Source organism: Balaenoptera acutorostrata, chromosome 2, assembly GCF_949987535.1.
Source record: "Balaenoptera acutorostrata chromosome 2, mBalAcu1.1, whole genome shotgun sequence".
In the NCBI taxonomy this organism is placed as follows: domain Eukaryota; kingdom Metazoa; phylum Chordata; class Mammalia; order Artiodactyla; family Balaenopteridae; genus Balaenoptera; species Balaenoptera acutorostrata.
In genome coordinates this window covers 76,628,961-76,652,808 of record NC_080065.1, presented here as the reverse complement: position 1 = coordinate 76,652,808, position 23,848 = coordinate 76,628,961, and the positions used below count along the sequence as shown (strand labels likewise).

General features: G+C 39.8%; 1 protein-coding gene across 1 annotated transcript in view; it reads right to left on the bottom strand.

The window, feature by feature from the left end:
- The window catches only part of ADGRV1 (adhesion G protein-coupled receptor V1), a 540,475-nt gene that overhangs the window by 59,658 nt on the left and 456,969 nt on the right, over window positions 1-23,848 (bottom strand). Inside the window, exon 88 of the mRNA XM_057540356.1 lies at window positions 3,815-3,936. Coding sequence (XP_057396339.1) covers window positions 3,815-3,936 — 122 coding nt within the window. The remainder of the gene's footprint in view (window positions 1-3,814; window positions 3,937-23,848) is intronic.

Genomic DNA, 23,848 nt, shown 5'->3' with positions numbered 1-23,848 from the left:
GATAGGTTACAATGGCTGCCATTTCAATCGTAAGGCTTAATTTATTTAATTACTGCTGAATTACAATTACAGATTTCAGGTGTCCAACCTGAATCCCACCAATTTCTCTCTAAGCAGTCATTTCTTTACCATCTTCCAATCCACCGTAATTATTTACTTTCTGCCTAGAAACTGCTCCTTACCTTTTACTATTTTTACCACAAGCTTTTAATCCATTCCTCTCAACAAATGTCCTTGCTTTTTGCCTTTCAGATAAGAGAGAGCATTACATACAAACCCCAACTTTCCAGACTTTCAGCTCCAGAATAGTTTTTCGTGTACTCCTATCCTTCCTTCTTTCCTGAGCCTCAGTGAAAGAAACATGTCTAACTCCTCCCTCAGACAGGCCGTCTGTCTCTTCTGTTTTCCTGCCCTGTCCATGATCTTGCCAAGGCAATGAGCCTTTCCTCCAGTTGTCAGTTTCTTCTTCTCTGTTGGTTCTTTTAACAAGGAAAGAAAACCAAACCCGCAAATTTCCTTTGAACCAACCGATCAACCTTCCTTCCTAAGCTATTGCTTTCTCCATTAAACTTCTTGAATAAAACAAACAAAAAAACCTGTTCTTTAAGTGTGAGTTACTGTACAATTGCTTTATGTTCATTATGCCATTTAATTAAATCACACTGTAATCCTAAATGGTATTTATTCCCGTTTCACAGATGAAGAAAGTAGAACTGGGTAAACATCTGTGACTCAGCTGAAGTCAACCAGATAGTAGGCTGGTGGAGTTACGATCACACTTACTTTAACCAATGGTTCTCAAGCTGTGGTCTCTAGAGCAGCTGCATCAGCACCTCCTGGAACTTGTTAGAAATGCAAATTCTCAGGTCCCACCCTGATCTACTGTATCAGAAGCTCTGGGTGTGGGACCTACAATCTGTGTTTTAACAAGCCCTTCACGAGATTCTGATGACACTACAGTTCGGGGACCAGTGCACTAGACCACAATGCCCTTCTGTTCTCATCCTATTTAACTTCTCTGCTACACTTGACAGAGTTAGGTGTTTTCTTTTGAAGCCTTCTTTTCTACCAGAAACTCCAAACCACTATATCTTGATTCTCTTTCACTAACAATCTCTTTCACTAGCCTTCTTGCTAAAACATTGGTTAGCTTTACCAATGTCTCCCAAATCTCACGAACTCACCAACTTTGCTGCATGTTCCCTAGGACCCTCTCTTGATGTAACCTCCATGTTAACCAAAGGAGTCAGTGCCCAGCCATTCACCGCAGCCAGCATCTCTAGGTGACATTGCTCTCTTGCACCCTACATTCCTACATTTAATTGGCTAACCAAATTTCATCAATATTTATCTCTAGAATATTCTCAAACCTGTCACCTATCTCTATTCCCAGGTGCACTCCCAAACATTATAGGCTGGAATATGATAACAGCCTTCCTGCCTGGAGCTGCTCTTCTTTTCAACACCCTCCTAAACATTTCCAGTTATCCTTCTAAAAAGTAGGTATAAGCATGTCATTCCCATTCAAAATTTAAAAATTAAAAGCAAAAAACCTAACGAAATTTAAAAAACTAATCAGAATAAAACAAACAAAACACCCAACTTTTATGGCTTCCCTTTACCTAAAGGGTGAAGTTTAACATCCCATTCTGAGCATGGTAACATGGCGATTAAGCCAACCTAGCCTTCTGTCTCCTCTCCCACCACTAACTGCAAAACCTTTCTTCTTCCCCCAAACCTTTGCTGAATGTAGGCAAGATTAATCACGTTTCTTTTTTGCAGCCTAGGCTAACACTGTATTCTCTGCCTGAAATACCCATCTCTAACTATCTAATCATCACTTATTTAATAAACATTAAATATTACACAAACTCAGGGGCAGGTAAAATGAACAAATTGAATATATCAAGTATAATGAGGTAACGTGCCCCATCTAAAGAGGGCAGCATCTACTCAAGACTTGAAAATTGCTGCCATGCAAATACTGCCATTAGAGAAAAGCCAGACATTCAGGTTTTCATGTGAAATTTCTCAATTTAAAAATTGAGCAAATATTTATTTTTCATATCTTTATTGGAATATAAATGCTTTACAATGGTGTGTTAGTTTCTGCTGTATAACAAAGTGAATCAGCTATACATATACATATATCCCCATATCCCCTCCCTCTTGCGTCTCCCTCCCACCCACCCTATCCCACCCCTCTAGGTGGTCACAAAGCATCAAGTTGATCTCCCTGCGCTATGCAGCAGCTTCCCACTAGCCATCCATTTTACATTTGGTAGTGTATATATGTCAGTGCTACTCTCTCACTTCATCCCAGCTTCCCCTTCCCCTCATCCCCGGTGCCCTCACGTCTGTTCTCTACATCTGCGTCTTTATTCCTGCCCTGCCACTAGGTTCATCAGTACAACTTTTTAAAACTCCATATATATGCGTTAGCATACGGTATTTGTTTTTCTCTTTCTGACTTACTTCACTCTGTATATTAAAAAAATCTAAAACCCTGTTCTGTGTACCATTGTGTGTCCACCAAATAAAACACATCTATAGGCTGTCAGTGCGGACTTTGGTGTTAGTTCCGCTAGGCCTAGGTATTCAAAGGTGACCAAGACAGGGCCTCTGACCTGAGTGGCTCACCTTTGGTGTTCAGCTCAAACACTAGCACAGGCAGGAGTAAACAAGTCCTCTACTCTGCTCTCATAACACTTTGTTTACATGGCAGCTGCCAGAGTACACCCTTACAGCTAATCGTTTGCTTACTCCCTGAATCATCAGGTCCTAGAGAAGCAGTGCTGTCATCTTCATCCTAGTAACGGCAGCACTGGCACACTGTGCTAGTAGCTGGTACTCAATTATAACTCTATTGGGAGACGTCTATATATCAACTTGTATCAACTTGATTCCAAATGTTTAAGCCACTTTGTATTTTTCCCTCCCTAAATCGATATTATGTTTTGATTAGGCGCCATGCTGTTAGATATGATCTCACTAATGAATCTGTCTCCTAAAAAGCAAACCTAAATATGTTTTGAGTCATGTTTCAGTTTTATGCTATAACCCTAATATTTTTCCTACAGAGGTTTCTTGTAAGATGGTGGTCCAAACAAGGGCTGTTTACAGATATCCTTGGCAAATTCAATAAATTGTTTTAGTCTAGGACACATCTTTTCACTTTGAAAAGTAAGAAAAAATGAGTTCATTTGTTCCATTTGCTAATTTCAGGGTACAACTTCTTTTTCCATTTAACAAAAGCACTAAAAAAGTCAGCTTTAACTTTTGTTACAGTTATATAATTCCTGGTTATGCTATCCAAACATTCTCACAAAGCTAATTTAAGCTAGGCATTGCCAGACTTGGAGGATGTCAATCATTTTTCAGTGAACCAAAACACCAAGCACCAGACTCAGGAGGGAATTGCTTGACCATCATTGTTATTTTACTCTCAGTTGATCTAATTTCTAGACACAGACCCACTCCAAATATGTGCATATGCCCTAAATGGCTGCCATCTGTGAAGTTTATAAACATCAATCCTATTGAAAAAGAAACATGTTTTTGTAGTTACTGATGTGTTGTCAAAATGAAGGAGGGTAAATATTTTACGTCTTCCCTATTTGTATAACCAGCAGTTAGAGGTCCAGCCATATTTCAGGTGTTAAAAAATTTTAACATAATCTTTGTCATTTTATTCTAAAACTCTGCGTGATGTTTTTGTGCATACGAATTCACCTACATGTGGACACTTGATTTCTTTACGGTGAAACTCCCTGCCTCGTGTTCATGTGTGCTGTAACCAAACTGTAAGGCTTACCTGCAGACTGTTGAAAATGACAAAGAGGACCAGCATCCAGAAGTGTCTGTAAGCCATGTGCAGGCCTCCCCAAAGCCATGTCATTGAAATCAGGGCAAAGAGATATAAAACCAGTGGAATTTCTAGACACCATGAAATAAAAAGAAAAGAAAAAGAATTTTTGAACTTCAGAATACTGCATAATCATACATATACACAAAATTATTTTTAGCCACTTTCTGGAAATACTCTCTATGCCTAAGTACTCATTTTGAAAGAACAACCTTGGAAATACCAGTCTTACGACAGAGAAGGCAACGGTAACATTGCTGAGTCCACCTTCCTTCTGTTTTGCTGGTAGGCAGGGGACTGAAGAAGGACGAGAACTGTTCCTCTCCTAGACTACCACCTGCTGGACTGTTTAGGAAGTGCCACCAACAACTGGGGAGGTGCAATCACATTTCAATCCCAGGGAAGACCAGGTATATAAATCTCCTTAAAAGAGCTCTCTACCAGAAAATGGTAGGCAGCAGTGTGCTCTCAAAATTACTGTAGTCCAGTCTGACATTTTAAAACTTAAGTGATATAACTTGTTTGTATGTAATGGAAAAGTACATATTTATCTCTTTTTCTGACTGAGTGGACACCAAACGTCACAGCTATGGTTAATAGCAAAGATGAAGTGAAGGATTCACTACTGACAACACTAAGCTTATTCTACCCAACATTTTGTTGTGCAATTTGTTGTAATATTTACCAGAACAGATTTCTTCAGGGCCAAAGGACTTCATTACCCTTTCTACTTATCTTTGATATTTGGGATTTAGAATAATAATCTTAAAGAAGGGTTATTAATATTTAAATGGCAAGCTATAGAATATTTGGAAAGTGAATCAGATCTTAGCAGCTGCACATAAACACATTTTCAAGCTGTTGAAAGACATCAGGAAGGACCACATCACTGACAACTCTCATGACAGACCTCAAAGTCCATATATACTCAACATCATCAATTAATGCCTAAAATCTACATACATTGTGGAAATCTGACTGGTTATTTACAATTTTAGCAAATTAAAAATTTTATTTTATTTTGAAACAATCTCAAACATATAGAAGGGTTGCAAGTACAGTATGACAAGAAAGTTTTGTTTTTCCCTGAACCATCTGAAAGTTGCCAACCTGATCCCCCATCACCCTATGAACACTGTAATGTATATATTTCTACAAAGACATTCTCCTACATTAACACAATACAACCATCAAATGAGAAAATTAACACTGATATGTTATGACTATCCTCAGATCCCACTCAAGATCTGTCAATTATTCCAGTAATTTCCTTTGTAGCAGAAGAATCCAGTTGACATTTCTATAGTCTTCTTTAATCTAAAATGGCTCCTTTAACAGTATGGAGGTCCCTTAAAAAACTAAAAACAGAACTACCATACGACCCAGCAATCCCACTACTGGGCATATACCCTGAGAAAACCATAGGTCAAAAAGAGTCATGTACCACAATGTTCATTGCAGAGCTATTTACAATAGCCAGGCCATGGAAGCAACCTAAGTGTCCATCATCGGATGAATGGATAAAGAAGATGTGACACATATATACAATGGAATATTACTCAGCCATAAAAAGGAACTAAACTGAGTTATTTGTAGTGAGGTGGATGGACCTAGAGTCTGTCATACAGAGTGAAGTAAGTCAGAAAGTAAAAAACAAATACCATATGCTAACACATATATATGGAATGTAAAAAAAAAAAAAAAAAGGTCATGAAGAACCTAGGGGCGGGGACCAGGAGAAGATGGTGGAAGAGTAAGACATAGAGATCACCTTCCTCCCCACAGATACATTAGAAATACATCTACACGTGGAGCTGCACCTACAGAACACCTACTGAACGCTGGCAGAAGACCTCAGACCTCCCAAAAGGCAAGAAAATCCCCACGTCCTGGGTAGGACAAAAGAAAAAAGAAATAACAGAGACAAAAGAATAGGGACGGGACCTGCACCAGTGGGAGGGAGCTGTGAAGGAGGAAAGGTTTCCACACACTAGGAAGCCCCTTCGCGGGAGGAGACTGCGAGTGGCAGAGGGGGGAAGCTTCGGAGCCGCAGAGGAGAGCGCAGCCACAGGGGTGCGGAGGGCAAAGCGGAGAGATTCCCGCACAGAGGATCGGTGCCGAGCAGCACTCACCAGCCTGAGAGGCTTGTCTGCTCACCCACCGGGGCGGGCGGGGCTGGGGACTGAGGCTTGGGCTTCGGTGGGATTGCAGGGAGAGGACTGGGGTTGGCGGCGTGAACACAGCCTGAAGGGGGTTAGCGCACCACAGCTAGCCTGGAGGGAGTCCGGGAAAAAGTCTGGAGCTGCCGAACAGGCAAGAGACTTTTTCGTGCCTCTTTGTTTCCTGGTGCGCGAGGAGAGGGGATTCAGAGCGCCGCTTAAAGGAGCTCCAGAGATGGGTGCGAGCCGCGGCTATCAGCGCGGACCCCAGAGACGGGCATGAGACGCTAAGGCTGCTGCTGCAGCCACCAAGAAGCCTGTGTGTGAGCACGGGTCACTATCCACACCGCCCCTCCCGGGAGCCTGCGCAGCCCGCCACTGCCGGGGTCCCATGATCCAGGGACAACTTCCCCGGGAGAACGCACAGCGCGCCTCAGTGGTGCAATGTCACGCTGACCTCTGGCGCCGCAGGCTCACCCCGCATCCGTACCCCTCCCTCCCCCCGGCCTGAGTGAGCCAGAGCCCCCGAATCAGCTGCTCCTTTAACCCCGTCCTGTGTGAGCGAAGAACAGATGCCCTCAGGCGACCTACAAGCAGAGGCAGGGCCAAATCCAAAGCTGAACCCTGGGAGCTGTGCGAACAAAGAAGAAAAAGGGAAATCTCTCCCAGCAGCCTCAGAAGCAGCAGATTAAAGCTCCACAATCAACTTGATGTACCCTGCATCTGTGGAACACCTGAAGAGACAATGAATCATCCCAAATCGAGGAGGTGGACTTTGGGAGCAAGATATATTCTTTTTTCCCCTTTTCCTCTTTTTGTGAGTGTGTATGTGTATGCCTCTGTGTGAGATTTTGTCTGTATAGCTTTGCTTTCACCATTTGTCCTAGGATTCTGTCTGTCTGTTCTTTTAAAATTATTTTCATAATAATTATTTTTTTATTTTTTATTTTAATAACTTTATTTTATTTTATCCCCTTTCTTTCTATTTTTTCTCCCTTTTATTCTGAGCCGTGTGGATGAAAGGCTCTTGGTGCTCCAGCCAGGTGTCAGGGCTGTGCCTCTGAGGTGGGAGAGCCAACTTCAGGACACTGGTCCACAAGAGACCTCCCAGCTCCACGTAATATCAAACGGCGAAAATCTCCCAGAGATCTCCATCTCAACACCAAGACCCAGCTTCACTCAACGACCAGCAAGCTACAGTGCTGGACACCCTATGCCAAACAACTAGCAAGACAGGAACACAGCCCCATCCATTAGCAGAGAGGCTGCCTAAAATCATAATGAGGCCACAGACACCCCAAAACACACCACCAGACGTGGACCTGCCCACCAGAAAGACAAGAGCCAGCCTCATCCACCAGAACACAGGCACCAGTCCCCTCCACCAGGAAGCCTACACAACCCACTGAACCAAACTTAGCCACTGGGGACAGACACCAAAAACAACGAGAACTACGAACCTGCAGCCTGCGAAAAGGAGACCCCAAACACAGTAAGTTAAGCAAAACGAGAAGACAGAAAAACACAAAGCAGATGAAGGAGCAAGGTAAAAACCCACCAGACCTAACAAATGAAGAGGAAATAGGCATTCTACCTGAAAAAGAATTCAGAGTAATGATAGTAAAGATGATCCAAAATCTTGGAAACAGAATAGACAAAATGCAAGAAACATTTAACAAGGACCTAGAAGAATTAAAGAGAAAACAAGCAATGATGAACAACACAATAAATGAAATAAAAAATACTCTAGAAGGGATCAGTAGCAGAATAATTGAGGCAGAAGAATGGATAAGTGACCTGGAAGATAAAATAGTGGAAATAACTACTGCAGAGCAGAATAAAGAAAAAAGAATGAAAAGAACTGGGGACAGTCTCAGAGATCTCTGGGACAACATTAAATGCACCAACATTTGAATTATAGGAGTCCCAGAAGAAGAAGAGAAAAAGAAAGGGACTGAGAAAATATTTGAAGAGATTATAGTTGAAAACTTCCCTAATATGGGAAAGGAAATAGTTATTCAAGTCCAGGAAGCACAGAGAGTCCCATACAGGATAAATCCAAGGAGAAACACGCCAAGACACATATTAATAAAACTATCAAAAATTAAATACAAAGAAAACATATTAAAAGCAGCAAGGGAAAAACAAATAACACATAAGGGAATCCCCATAAGGTTAACAGCCGATCTTTCAGCAGAAACTCTGCAAGCCAGAAGGGACTGGCAGGTCATATTTAAAGTGATGAAGGAGAAAAACCTACAACCAAGATTACTCTACTCAGCAAGGATCTCATTCAGATTTGATGGAGAAATTAAAACCTTTACAGACAAGCAAAAGCTGAGAGAGTTCTGCACCACCAAACCAGCTTTACAACAAATGCTAAAGGAACTTCTCTAGGCAAGAAACACAAGAGAAGGAAAAGACCTACAATAACAAACCCAAAACAATTAAGAAAATGGGAATAGGAACATACATATCGATAATTACCTTAAATGTAAATGGATTAAATGCTCCCACCAAAAGACACAGACTGGCAGAATGGGTACCAAAACAAGACCCGTATATATGCTGTCTACAAGAGACCCACTTCAGACCTAGGGACACATACAGACTGGAAGTGAGGGGATGGAAAAAGATATTCCATGCCAATGGAAATCAAAAGAAAGCTGGAGTAGCAATTCCCATATCAGACAAAATAGACTTTAAAATAAAGACTATTACAGGAGACAAAGAAGGACACTACATAATGATCAAGGGATCGATCCAAGAAGAAGATATAACAATTGTAAATATTCATGCACCCAACATAGGAGCACCTCAATACATAAGGCAAATACTAACAGCCATAAAAGGGGAAATCGACAGTAACACAATCACAGTAGGGGACTTTAACACCCCACTTTCACCAATGGACAGATCATCCAAAATGAAAATAAGTAAGGAAACACAAGCTTTAAATGATACATTAAACAAGATGGACTTAATTGATATTTATAGGACATTCCACCCAAAAACAACAGAATACACATTTTTCTCAAGTGCTCATGGAACATTCTCCAGGATAGATCATATCTTGGGTCACAGATCAAGCCTTGGTAAATTTAAGAAAATTGAAATCGTATCAAGTATCTTTTCCGACCACAACGTTATGAGACTAGATAGCAATTACAGGAAAAGATCTGTAAAAAATACAAACACATGGAGGCTAAACAATACACTACTTAATAACCAAGAGATCACTGAAGAAATCAAAGAGGAAATCAAAAAATACCTAGAAACAAATGACAGTGAAAACATGACGACTCAAAACCTATGGTATGCAGCAAAAGCAGTTCTAAGAGGGAAGTTTATAGCAATACAATCCTACCTTAAGAAACAGGAAGCATCTCAAATAAACAACCTAACCTTGCACCTAAAGCAGTTAGAGAAAAAAGAAGAACAAAAAAACCCCAAAGTTAGCAGAAGGAACAAAATCATAAAGATCAGATCAGAAATAAATGAAAAAGAAATGAAGGAAACGATAGCAAAGATCAATAAAACTAAAAGCTGGTTCTTTGAGAAGATAAACAAAATTGATAAACCAATAGCCAGACTCAACAAGAAAAAAAGGGAGAAGACTCAAATCAATAGAATTAGAAATGAAAAAGAAGAAGTAACAACTGACACTGCAGAAATACAAAGGATCATGAGAGATTACTACAAGCAACTCTATGCCAATAAAATGGACAACCTGGAAGAAATGGACAAATTCTTAGAAACGCACAACCTGCCGAGTCTGAACCAGGAAGAAATAGAAAATATGAACAGACCAATCACATGCACTGAAATTGAAACTGTGATTAAAATCTTCCAACAAACAAAAGCCCAGGACCAGATGGCTTCACAGGCGAATTCTATGAAACATTTAGAGAAGAGCTAACACCTATCCTTCCCAAACTCTTCCAAAATATGGCAGAGGGAGGAACACTCCCAAACTCATTCTACGAGGCCACCATCACCCTGATACCAAAACCAAACAAAGATGTCACAAAGAAAGAAAACTACAGGCCAATATCACTGATGAACATAGATGCAAAAATCCTCAACAAAATACTAGCAAACAGAATCCAAAAGCACATTAAAAGGATCCTACACCATGATCAAGTGGGGTTTATTCCAGGAATGCAAGGATTCTTCAATATACGCAAATCAATCAACGTGATACACCATATTAACAAATTGAAGGAGAAAAACCATATGATCATCTCAATCGATGCAGAGAAAGCTTTCGACAAAATTCAACACCCATTTATGATAAAAATCCTCCAGAAAGTAGGCATAGAGGGAACTTTCCTCAACATAATAAAGGCCATATATGACAAACCCACAGCCAACACTTTCCTCAATGGTGAAAAACTGAAACCATTTCCACTAAGATCAGGAACAAGACAAGGTTGCCCACTCTCACCATTATTATTCAACATAGTTTTGGAAGTTTTAGCCACAGCAATCAGAGAAGAAAAAGAAATAAAAGGAATCCAAATCGGAAAAGAAGAAGTAAAGCTGTTTGCAGATGATATGATACTATACATAGAGAATCCTAAAGATGCTACTAGAAAACTACTAGAGCTAGTCAATGAATTTGGTAATGTAGCAGGATACAAAATTAATGCACAGAAATCTCTTGCATTCCTATACACTAATGATGAAAAATCTGAAAGTGAAATTAAGAAAACACTCCCATTTACCACTGCAACAAAAAGAATAAAATATCTAGGAATAAACCTACCTAAGGAGACAAAAGACCTGTATGCAGAAAATTATAAGACACTGATGAAAGAAATTAAAGATGATACAAATAGATGGAGAGATATAGCATGTTCTTGGATTGGAAGAAGCAACATCGTGAAAATGACTCTACTACCCAAAGCAATCTGCAGATTCAATGCAATCCCTATCAAACTACCACTGGCATTTTTCACAGAACTAGAACAAAAAATTTCACAATTTGTATGGAAACACAAAAGACCCCGAATAGCCAAAGCAATCTTGAGAACAAAAAATGGAGCTGGAGGAATCAGGCTCCCTGACTTCAGACTATACTACAAAGCTACAGTAATCAAGAGAGTATGGTACTGGCACAAAACAGAAATATAGATCAATGGAACAGGATAGAAAGCCCAAAGATAAACCCACGCACATATGGACACCTTATCTTTGATAAAGGAGGCAAGCATATACAGTGGAGAAAAGACAGCCTCTTCAATAAGTGGTGCTGGGAAAACTGGACAGCTACATGTAAAAGAATGGAATTAGAACACTCCCTAACACCATACACAAAAATAAACTCAAAATGGATTAAAGACCTGAATGTAAGACCAGACACTATCAAACTCTTAGAGGAAAACATAGGCAGAACACTCTATGACATAAATCACAGCAAGATCCTTTTTGACCCAGCTCCTAGAGAAATGGAAATAAAAACAAAAATAAACAAATGGGACCTAATGAAACTTAAACGCTTTTGCACAGCAAAGGAAACCATAAACAAGACCAAAAGACAACCCTCAGAATGGGAGAAAATATTTGCAAATGAAGCAACTGACAAAGGATTAATCTCCAAAATTTACAAGCAGCTCATGCAGCTCAATAACAAAAAAACAAACAACCCAATCCAAAAATGGGCAGAAGATCTAAATAGACATTTATCCAAAGAAAATATACAGATTGCCAACAAACACACGAACGAATGCTCAACATAATTAATCATTAGAGAAATGCAAATCAAAACTACAATGAGATATCATCTCACACTGGTCAGAATGGCCATCATCAAAAAATCTAGAAAGAATAAATGCTGGAGAGGGTGTGGAGAAAAGGGAACACTCTTGTACTGTTGGTGGAAATGTAAATTGATACAGCCACTATGGAGAACAGTATGGAGGTTCCTTAAAAAACTAAAAATAGAACTACCATACGACCCAGCAATCCCACTACTGGGCATATACCCTGAGAAAACCATAATTCAAAAAGAGTCATGTGGGGCTTCCGTGGTGGCGCAGTGGTTGAGAATCTGCCTGCCAATGCAGGGACACGGGTTCGGGCCCTGGTCTGGGAGGATCCCACATGCTGCGGAGCAACTGGGCCCGTGAGCCACAATTACTGAGCCTGCGCGTCTGGAGCCTGTGCTCCACAACAAGAGAGGCCACGATGGTGAGAGGCCCGTGCACTGCGATGAAGAGTGGCCCCTGCTTGCCACAACTAGAGAAAGCCCTTGCACAGAAACGAAGACCCAACACAGCCATAAATAAATAAATTAAAAAAAAAAAAAAAAGAGAGAACATTTCTTTAAAAAAAAAAAAAAAAGAGTCATGTATCAAAATGTTCACTGCAGCTCTATTTACAATAGCCAGGACATGGAAGCAACCTAAGTGTCCATCATCGGATGAATGGATAAAGAAGATGTGGCACATATATACAATGGAATATTACTCAGCCATAAAAAGAAACAAAATTGAGTTATTTGTAGTGAGGTGGATGGACCTAGAGTCTGTCATACAGAGTGAAGTAAGTCAGAAAGAGAAAAAGAAATACCGTATGCTAACACATATATATGTATCTAAGAAGAAAAAAAACAAGGTCATGAAGAACCTACTGGTAAGACGGGAATAAAGACACAGACCTACTAGAGAATGGACTTGAGGATATGGGGAGGGGGAAGGGTAAGCTGTGAGAAAGTGAGAGAGTGGCATGGACATATATATACTACCAAACGTAAAATAGCTAGCTAGTGGGAAGCAGCCGCATAGCAAAGGGAGATCAGCTCGGTGGTTTGTGACCACCTAGAGGGGTGGGATAGGGAGGGTGGGAGGGAGGGAGACGCAAGAGGGAAGAGATATGGGAACATATGTATATGTATAACTGATTCACTTTGTTATAAAGCAGAAACTAACACACCATTGTAAAGCAATTATACTCCAATAAAAATGTTTAAAAAATAAATAAATAAAAATAAAATGGCTCCTTTGAGTGTCGTTGGCTTTTGTGACTCTGGCATTTTTGAAGATTACCAGCCAGTTTGTCTTGTAGAGTGCCCTTAAACTTGAGTTTGATATTTTCCCATGATTTAGATTATAAGCTTTGCCAGAAATCACAGAAGTGATCCTGGGTTCTTTTCTTTTTTTTTTCTTTTTTTTTTTTTCTGGGTTCTTTTCATAACATTCTATTGGTTGGCACAAGATTTCAATTTGTCGCATTATCTAGGATGTTCATTTTGGTCATTTGATTAAGGTAGTGGCTGCATGAATTCTCCACCGTAAAGTTAGTCTTTTTCCCTTTGTAATTAGTATGTATCTTGCATGGCATTACTTTGAAACTAGGTAAATAATAGTGTATTTCCAATTCCAATCCAATGCCACAAGGTTAATTGTAATTGTCTCTTTTCCTGTATTTGTAACTTCTTTCTCTGTTGGCAAGAAATGTATTTCTCATTATTCTTAAAATATTTACCTATTTGATCAACTCTATTTGATTGTAACCAATCTCCCATTGCTGTTGTCCCTGCCTTGCACAGACGGCCTCCCAAATCCACTCAGGTTCTTAGGAGCCTCGTGAGTACGCTCGACCCTTCACACGGATGCCCCCTCACAATGATTGGCTGTGATATTCCCTGCTTGACACCTTCCACTGGATGCATACCTGGCTCTGTCAAACTAATGGCTTTAGGATGGAATTGTTCTGGAAGGGAAAAGAAAGGAAAGAAAGAAAGGAAGAGGGAATCTGAGCATTTTTTTTTTTTTGAGAAGAAAAAAGGCTTTCGAAGGAGACCACACTGATATCTTTTCAGATATCCCCTTTTTAGAAAAAATGTCAATTGTCTAAGTTATTACAACTACACAGAGAAAATAAGAATAATATAAGACACAGTTTATGCAGATGAATAGTTCCTGTGTCATCGATGCCTTACCACAGGACAGGAGCGAATATATTAAGATTTACTTAATTTTTTTTGAAAACATCATTCTTGTTTAATGAAATCATACAATTTGATAAAAGGCCAGAAGGCTCTTTTTTACTTCTGACAAGATACCCTAATATTTAGGAAATTGCCTAAGCTATGCTCATGAAAGTTTTCAGAGATTAGGTATTAGTCTGGCAATTGCATTCTTTGCTCTCACTGTGCAAGTACAAAATTCTATTTATGGCTCTGTGTACAGTATAAAAGGACATGCATATTTTGCATGAACAGCTAGGAACCAAATTTTCAAAATTTGGCCTGCATGTTCCTGTGAGTGCCTGGAGCCAGACAAGCGCTGTGTGCTGACAAAGCTCCACGCGGAAGCCAAAAGAGCATACCGGGGCTGACTAGGAACACCCAGGGCTCATATTTTTCTGTAACTCTGCAGAAAAGTGTGGTAGTTTGGCAACCCAGATCAGAAACTGCAAGGAAAGAAAGCCAGTCATAAATAACTCAGTATACTGCACCATAGACCCCAGGCTGGTTTTCCAGCAGTGCAACAAGAACTAAGACATGATTTCAGATGGAAGAAACATATCCAGAGGTACATCCGGAATTTGTGGGCCTGAACTTTTTTTTTTAATTTTTTAAAAATTTATTTATTTATTTATTTATGGCTGTGTTAGGTCTTCATTTCTGTGCGAGGGCTTTCTCTAGTTGTGGCAAGCGGGGGCCGCTCTTCATCGCGGTGCGCGGGCCTCTCACTATCGCGGCCTCTCTTGTTGCGGAGCACAGGCTCCAGACGCGCAGGCTCAGCAATTGTGGCTCACGGGCCCAGCTGCTCCGTGGCATGTGGGATCTTCCCAGACCAGGGCTCGAACCCATGTCCCCTGCATTGGCAGGCAGACTCTCAACCACTGCGCCACCAGGGAAGCCCCGGCCTGAACTTTTATAAAACTTGGAAAGGCTTCTTTAAAAACTAAAAATTTCAAAAGCATAATTAGGTAGAAGATCTTGGAAGAGGCCCATGCAAGTAACAGGCCCTAAAACGTATGCCTCATCAGCTTCATGGTTAACCTAAAGGAGGTACCTTTCACCTCTGGGGCCTAGAGTAACAATGACCAAAGGGAGAAGGGGTGTGAGAGTGGGTGATGGTGATGAAAGTGGGGAGCAGCATGCTGTTGTTTAAAAGCTACTATGAATTCCTCTTGGCAAACTGAAAATTAATGTTCTTTTAATGAAAATCATTTAGTTACATATTTCCTAAGCTGATACTTCACGTTTGGTGAAATACTAGTAACTTTTCTGTTGGCTATATAAGTCACTGCTTACTGAAGCAGGCATTTATAATAGGTAATGTTAGAAATATATGTTTAGGAGTGAATTAGTTAATAGAAAACAGAGTCATTTCGATGTTCCCGATAAAAGGGAACCCTAAAAACACAGTATTGGATCCATGGAATAAGGGTATCTATATAAAGACTGTGCTATCCAGAATATACAAGGAACCCCTCGAAGTCAACAAAAAACAAACAACCCAATTCAAAAATGGGCAATGGACTTGAACAGACATTTCTCCCAAGATATACAAATGGCCATTGAGCATAGGCAAAGATGACCAACATCACTAGTCACTAGGGAAATGCAAATCAAACCCACAATGAGATACTATTTGTACCCACTAGGATAGCTGTTGTCAAAAAACGAGAAAGTTACAAATGTTGGCAAAGATGTGGAGAAATTGGAACCCTTGTGCTTTGCTGGTAAGAATGTAAAATGGTGCGGCTCCTGTGGAAAACGGTTTGGTGGTACCTCAAAAAGTTAAACATAGAATTACCACATAATCTAGAAATTTCGCTTCTAGGTATATGCTCAAAATAATTAAAACCAGGGACTCAGAGACCTGTACGTCAATGCTCGTGGCAGCATCATTCACAGTATCCCAAAGGTGGAAACAACCCAAATGTGCCTCAACAGATGAAAGGATAAACAAAATACAATGTACACATACAATGGAATATTGCTCAGCCTTAACAAGGAATGAAATTCTGACATATGCTACAACATGAATAAACCTGGAAAACATTACGTTAAGTAAAATAAGCCAGACACAAAAGGACAAATATTGTATTATTCCACTTACATGAGGTGCCTAGAATAGGCAAATTCAGAGGCAGAAAGTAGAATAGAGGTTACCAGGAGCTGGGAGGGGGAAAAGAGGGAGTTATTGCTTAATGGGTACAGAGTTTATGTTTGGGATGATGAAAAAGTTCTGAAAATAGGTGGTGGCGATGGTTGCACAACATTGTGAATGTATTTATTGCCACTGAATTGTACACATAAAAATAGTTAAAATGGTAAATTTTACCTTACGTATATTTTATTACATGCTAAAAAAGATAGGCTTGTGTCAAGATGAAGTTCCACAACGAGGGAGAAAACAATCAATCCTCAAAGTACTTAAAATACTTACATTAGCAAGGGTCACTAATGTGAAAAACAAAGTGATCTGAAAAGGTTTTAGTGAAAGAAATTACTTGTGGAAAGTATAAAAAAAAACCCCAAAAAACAAAAAAAAAAACCCAACAAGTAGATTTGTTATTTAGTACTACTATCATTAGTAAAGTCTACTTATGGGAGTTAGTAGATTCCATTGAGAATACATAAAATCTCTTACTTTTTAGTGGAAAATATGATTTCAATGAATTGCCATTTTTAAAGGAAGTACGGTTCTATATTATGTCTTTTCTTTGTAATTGCAGTCTTGGCTTTATTGCTATGCACCAGTGACAACAATAATGGCTTTATTATAGAAATCACACCTCATTTACATGAAGCTGAAATTTATTCTGTGTTTACAATCTTCTAAAGTACTTGTTTTAATTTTACCTTACTGACCTTCTGATTCTACCAATGTGGATGTGCTACTAAAACAAACTCATCAACGTAAAATAAGGAACACAACTGTGAAATAATGTGGATCTAAGATATTTATGGGTCTATTTCCAACAATAAGCATGCATTATTTTTAAATTAGAAAAAAAAGGTAATTAAAAAAAGGCATCAAAAGGTCTTATTTCTAGGGCTTCCCTGGTGGCGCAGTGGTTGAGAGTCTGCCTGCCGGTGCAGGGGACACGGGTTCGAGCCCTGGTCTGGGAGGATCCCACATGCCGCGGAGCGACTAGGCCCGTGAGCCACAATTGCTGAGCCTGCGCATCTGGAGCCTGTGCTCCACGGCAAGGGAGGCCGCGATAGTGAGAGGCCCGCGCACCGCGATGAAGAGTGGCCCCCGCTTGCCATAACTGGAGAGAGCCCTCGCACAGAAACGAAGACCCAACACAGCCATAAATAAATAAAAATTAAAAAAAAAAAAAGGTCTTATTTCTAAAATATGGGCCTTCATTCTGAAGTGAGCAGATACTTGAAGGCCAAGAAGTTTCATTGATCTGATCCATTTCCTGGTGAGAAAATATTAAATGCGTTCTTGAGCTTTCTTAACAAGGGTTAATACACAATGTATAGTCACCCACCGGTATTCTCAGCAAATAAACCTAATGCTGTAGAAGAGAACAAGGCACATGTTTCACAGAACTGCCAAATCGGCATTAGGATACTGTGGCTGGAACAGATAACAACAAACTTATGGATTGGATTTGTCAATTGTTCACAGAAACACTCCATACTTCATCTGGGTAGTTTGCATTCCTAACCTTGGGTCACTAGTCCTATACTTGGTTCTAGTTTTAGAATTTCCTCCTTGCCTCAGTACTTCAACACATTCCCAAAAGAGCTCTTGAGAACCATCTGGACAACAGGGAACCCACTCTCAGTCCTGTGGCTCTGGTGTCCAGACACAGTTGCAAACGTTTGTTGCAGCAGGCTAGACTCTGTGTATGTCACCTGGATGATGTACCTGGCTCTTCACTTTATTTAGCCATCCTTAGCAAACTCATAGTCTCTAGCGTCACCTTCTTTCAGTGAGCATTTTAGGCCAACAATACCCAAATATGCATCTCCATCTCTCCTGAGTTCTAGACCTCCAGGTCTGGAGATCCACAAAGCATCTCAAATTCAGTTCATTCAAAGCTAAACTTGCTATCCTTCCTCTCAAACTCTCTCGTCCTTCTGAGTACAAGTACCACCATCCAAATGGATTTACCCCACGACTCATTTTTCCTCATACACTGCACCAAATGGGGGGAGGGAGAGAGAACCACGCACAGAAAGCAGTCAGCACAGAGCCTGGCACAAAGCACGTGCTCAAAAAGCCTTACCTCCTGTCATCTTCACCCTCATCCCATCATCCTCACCCTCATCACCATCGTGACTTTAGTCAAGTTACAGAAACAGCATATGGCTATAGATAGCCCTCTCTTGCATCTTTAAAAGGCCAAAAAATCATGTAATAAACATGTTTAACTTTTTTGTACCTGGATTTTCCAAACTTATTTGGTGTTAGAACCCTTCTGTTTATCCTGATGTAATATGAAGATCACACAGAGAGGAGGGTTGCTTTCAATGTGCAGACTCGAAGTTCCATCACATCCAAACTGTCACTGAAAACTTCCTGACCAACCTATTTAAAATGGACCTCTCCGTATCCTCTATTCCCCTCTGTCTCCCTTTGATACTTTATTCTATTCTATTCTATTCTACTCTATTCTATTCTCTCCCATCCCCTCCCCTCCCATCCCATCCCATCCTGTTTCATCCCACTCCACTTTAAAATGCTGGCAATGAGACTCACCAATGTATTGTGACCCACAATGTGTAAACCTCTGCTCTAAAAGGTAATTTAAGTAGCTAGTAGGATATCTCAGACATAAGGTAGATAGAGTAAACGTAACTATCATGGGAGGCCTATAGCTACGATGTTCTGACATGGATTTACCCTGACCCTTCCTGCTATAGGAAGGAGGCAAGCCTAATTTGGAGGGATCTGTACAGGTGACACGTTAGATCTGCAGGCAGAGCACAGAGTCAGTACTAGCCTAGAGTATATTTTCCAGGGGTAAAGAGGAGGAATGTGAGCAAATTCTCAGAGGCATCTCAAGACTGCTGGGACCCTAAATAGCAGCACTTTGTCAGTGGCTGACTTGAGGCTCTCCTGGATGCTACAAGACAGTTGAGTGTCAGGCCTACTTTGAGGGTGATTTATTGGGATTGAAACAAAATGGCACAAGCCTAGAATTATGGTCTCGCCTTGCAAAAACTATGTATAATTTTCAATTTGCAGGCTATAATTTTGAATCCAAGGAGAATAATCAACTTAGATGAGACCTACCCACATGGACCTTGCACGCACTGTTATTAGAGTAATACCACTTGAACCGTGTACTTCAAAGTTGCCAGAGAATATCCTACTGACGGGGATCAGATAGGTCTGTGATTCTTAAGGAAAAGGTTAAATGATCTGTTTTTTTCTTGTGAGGAAAAATGTCTTGAAACTATGGGAAGGAGAATTACCATTTGGTTTCATAGCCAACATAGTAATTCTCTACACACTTCAGAAATGTTTCATAAAATCACATTATGACAAACGTTTTTAGAAGATCAGAGTTCTAAAACAACCATGAAGTCAGCCAACCAACAATCGAAGACTGGCTTAACTTAGCTTCCTAACTACACTTCCAGTTAATTAGCCATTAAGGAGTTCAGGACAGTCATCTCCAGGCATGCTCAGGCACCTAACAGCAATTCCCAACACACTCTGCTTTCATAACACAATGAAAACATACAATGCATCTTTCAACCTGCTATATCTATATTTTAAATCTTACTAGATGGTCTCATAATTTTGGGAATCAGGTTGCTATGTATTTGGCCATGACTAGCCAGTTATGTTTAAAGATAGTTTGATAGTACATCACAGAGCAGTCATTACCATTTAATAGGCTCAAGTTCAACACTGAAGTCTTGAATCAATTCTGACACAATGTCTCAGAAAAATTAACACTAAAAATAACTCTGTATGTTCAAGAAAATATTTTTACAGTGTTTTAAATATGTCAGTTCCCAGAACTGTTTCCTGGTAGAGACCCTCAATCTGGATAAATGCCAGCTGACCTCAATGCGTATTTCCTTTCTTTAATTTGGTTCTCTAGCCCTCACATTACAAAACTGTAACACCAATTTAAAATTTTATTTTATTTTAATTTCCTTTGCCATGTCACTATTCTACAAAGTCTAACTGAATGAAATCTTTTGGTTCCTCGCTGTCAATGTGATTAATTGCGTCTCTTCTCCCAAAAGATATTCCGGTATCAGATTATCAGGGCATTGTCTTGTCTTAAAAATAATGTTATGTATTTCTCAAAAGCTTTGGGGATATTGCTTACCCTCTGTTGTTAAATAACTACATCTGCAAATACAGAAAACTAGTACCAAACCCACATAGAGAGCTGTTTTCAGGAATATACAAGAACAGACCATAAAGTAGTATAATACCTGTGTTATATAAAAGCTTATCGTTAACCATTAAATAATGGCACAGTAACAGTTGTGCCAGGAAGGTCTATGCATATGGGAATGAACTAATATTTTATTGCTCATTCTTATTAACAACCTTGGATCAAGCCCTTACAGAGAAAAGAAAGAGAAACCATTGTGTTAAGAAAGAAAGGTAATCCCCAGATTGAATGGCATGTGTATGATCTAGGGAGAAGGAGGCTGTCCAAAAAAACATCTACATGTACAATATTTCTATATTAGTGATCAAAGTAATTTTATCAAAGTGATTTGGACCCAATGATAAACTTTAAAATTTTCTTTCTGTATTTGTTTGTCAGTGTCATGTGTAGACCTTAAAATCTGTAAGATTTTAATTCCAACTCTTTTTCTCCTCTTTCATGTGGAATTAAAATTGTTAATGGTTACACTGTTTCACAAGTGTCAGATGTTAGTAGCAAATATAAGGTAGATACTAGAGCTTATTTTTGCCTCAGGCTCAAAACTATGTTTCCACTCCTTCCTTCCTCCCTCCCTCCCTCCCTCCTTCATTCCTTCCTCCCCTCCCTCCCTCCCTCCCTCCCCATAATCAAATTAGCTTATGTTTCCACTCCTTCCTTCCTCCCTCCCCCCTCCCTTTTTCCCTCCTTCCTTCCTCCCTTCCTTCCTTCCTTCCTTCCCTCCCTCCCTTCCTTGCTTCCCAAGCCCCCGACATGGAGCTATTTTTACTATTCAATTCCATCTTTAATAGGTTAGACAGATCCTGCTGTATTTTTCATTTGTTTGTTTCTGTCCTGTTTTTTTTTTTAAACCAGGTGAAGTTTATTCTGTTACAAAGTTTGTGAGCCACATTTGTAAAAAACAATTGTTCTCATGGTGGCAAAGCAGCTTTACTATAACCATAGATTAAGTGTTTATTTGCAAAGACTCTGGCATTAGTGGGAAAATGATGGAGAGAGGGAAATCACCACACTTAGTGGAAACCATAAAATTAAATGAGTGTAAGTATCAACTATTGTTCATTTCAATTACTTGTTAATTTACAACCACATGGATTTATACTGTCTTTATAAAACTGTACAATAGAGCGTCAAATTGCTCTTCAATACTTTTAGTGTTTCCTACGACCTAATTTCTACTTCTTTCTTGAAGTTGATGTGTCCTAATTATAAATCACATCATTTGCTTTCCTGAAGGTTATTTATACTAAGTTTTCTAATTTCCTTCTGTTAAATTCAAATAAAAGAAAAAGATCTGTTTTGAATATGGGCAGTCAGTCAAATAAACTTTTTTAAAAAGCATGCACTGGGACTTCACTGGTGGCCCAGTGGTTAAGAATCTGCCTGCCAATGCAGGGGACATGGGTCCCAGGCCTGGTCTGGGAAGATCCCACATGCCACAGAGCAACTAAGCCCATGTGCCACAATTACTGAAGCCCGTGCGCCTAGGGCCCCTGCTCTGCAACAAAGAGAAGCCACCTCAATGAGAAGCCCGCGTACCACAGCGAAGAGTAGCCCCCGCTTGCTGCAACTAGAAAGCCTGCGTGCAGCAACAAGGACCCAACGCAGGCAAAAATAAATAAATATATAAATAAATAAATGAAAAATAAAAAGCATGTGCTGAGGTTGACTGAGTGGGATTTATTCATCAGAAGGCAGAATACTAGAGTGGTTATGAGCATGGACTCTGGAGCCAGATTACTTGAGGGCCATTTATGAGCTGTGTGACCTTGGTGAGTTACTTGACTGCTCTGATGCACAATTTCCTCATCTGTACAATGAGAATAACATTAGTACCTCCTAAATACAGAATACTGAATTCAGTTAGGATTTAATGGTTAAAATGCAGAATACTTAGAACAGTTTTATATAAACTTCAGCTATTGCTTATTATTCAAGAAATATATATTTATTTAAGATTCAAAAATGTATTTGATAAAATGTGACAGGTAAAAGGCTGAATTACATATGGGTCTTCTTTTAAATATTTTATATATATATATATAATATATATATCCACTATAATAAAAGGTAGAAGATCAATATTAGAAAAGAGGGATCAAGTTATACAAAAATTCAGGGAAAGGAGCAGTTACTTACCATTGATGGTACCAGAGAGGCCACTGGCATTTCAACTGGGACTTAAAGATGAGCCATATTTGAACATGTGGACTTTGAACTCAAGGTAGTGGAAAGAGAGGCAAAAAGGCAAATGCATAAATTAGTGTAAAATATCCCTTTTGATTGGCGTGAAAGGTCCATGAAGGTAAATAGTGAGAAGAATATTTGTAGCATGAGGTCATGAAGGGACCTTGAGGACCAGGTTAAGCAGTACAGAATTATTTTACAGGAAATGGAGAGACATTTAAAATTTCCGAGAAGATGTGTGGCCCAATCAAAACAGAAATTTCCCTAATCTCACAGGAAAGTAAACAGATTGGTGGAGAGAGCACTGGCGGCAGGGATTCCGGTTAGGTAACTGTTGCAGTGCTCAACGTGAGACATACTGAAGGCCTGGGGCAGTGGCGGAGGAGGGACTCCCACAATGGAAAGAAGGGGATGGACACAAAAATATTAGAGAGAATCTAAAGGTGAAGTACCCCCAAATCAGAAAACAGTGAGAAACTTTAAAAATTATACAGATATTGGGACTTCATCTCTGGAGGTTCCAATTCACTGAGCCTCTAGAGAGACTCATCAAACAATCATTTGTGAAAGTGTGATTTTGATGATCAGTTTTGACAACTACTGACCTGAAAGTCTCGGAGTGTGGAGTAAAAGAAATTACAGTGGCATCAAAATTAGGAAAATGAGAAAAGGATTAAGAGGAAGAAGAGAAGGAAGAGGGAGAAAGAGTAACACAGAGATCAGAGCAATTGGGGCAGGCAAGTTGTTGACAAGTTTTGTACTTCCTGAGGACAAGTTATTATTCCCAGGAAGAGGACAGAAAAGAAGATGGGAAGACAAGTTGAGCTCAAGTTGACAGATTTGAAAATTATTACTGTGATGTGAAAAAGGCAAAGGCAATCCCTGGAAAACACGTACACTCTAGAGTTATGAGTCACAAAAAGAATGAGTCATGGCCTGGGATTTAACAGGAAAATAAAAAAGAGAGCATCATGAAAACCAAGGGAGATAGACTATTCAAGGAAGGGAAGTTATCGATTTACACAGACGAGTTTAAGGATAAGGACATGAGAAAAGTGGTCAGTAGATTTGGTGTCCAAGGTTATAAGTGATGAATGGAAGAGAATAAGCAAGGTACTCTCAAGGCTTAGCAGTGAACATAAGGTGATGAGTATAGATAGCTCATAACGACTACTCTACAAGAAGTTTGTTGGTGAAGGAGACAGGCAAGGAGGTAACTTGATAAAGCAGCAGCATTATGAGTAAGTTCTTTCAGGCACTGAAAAGTGATGCATGTTTTTAGATGGAGAGGAAA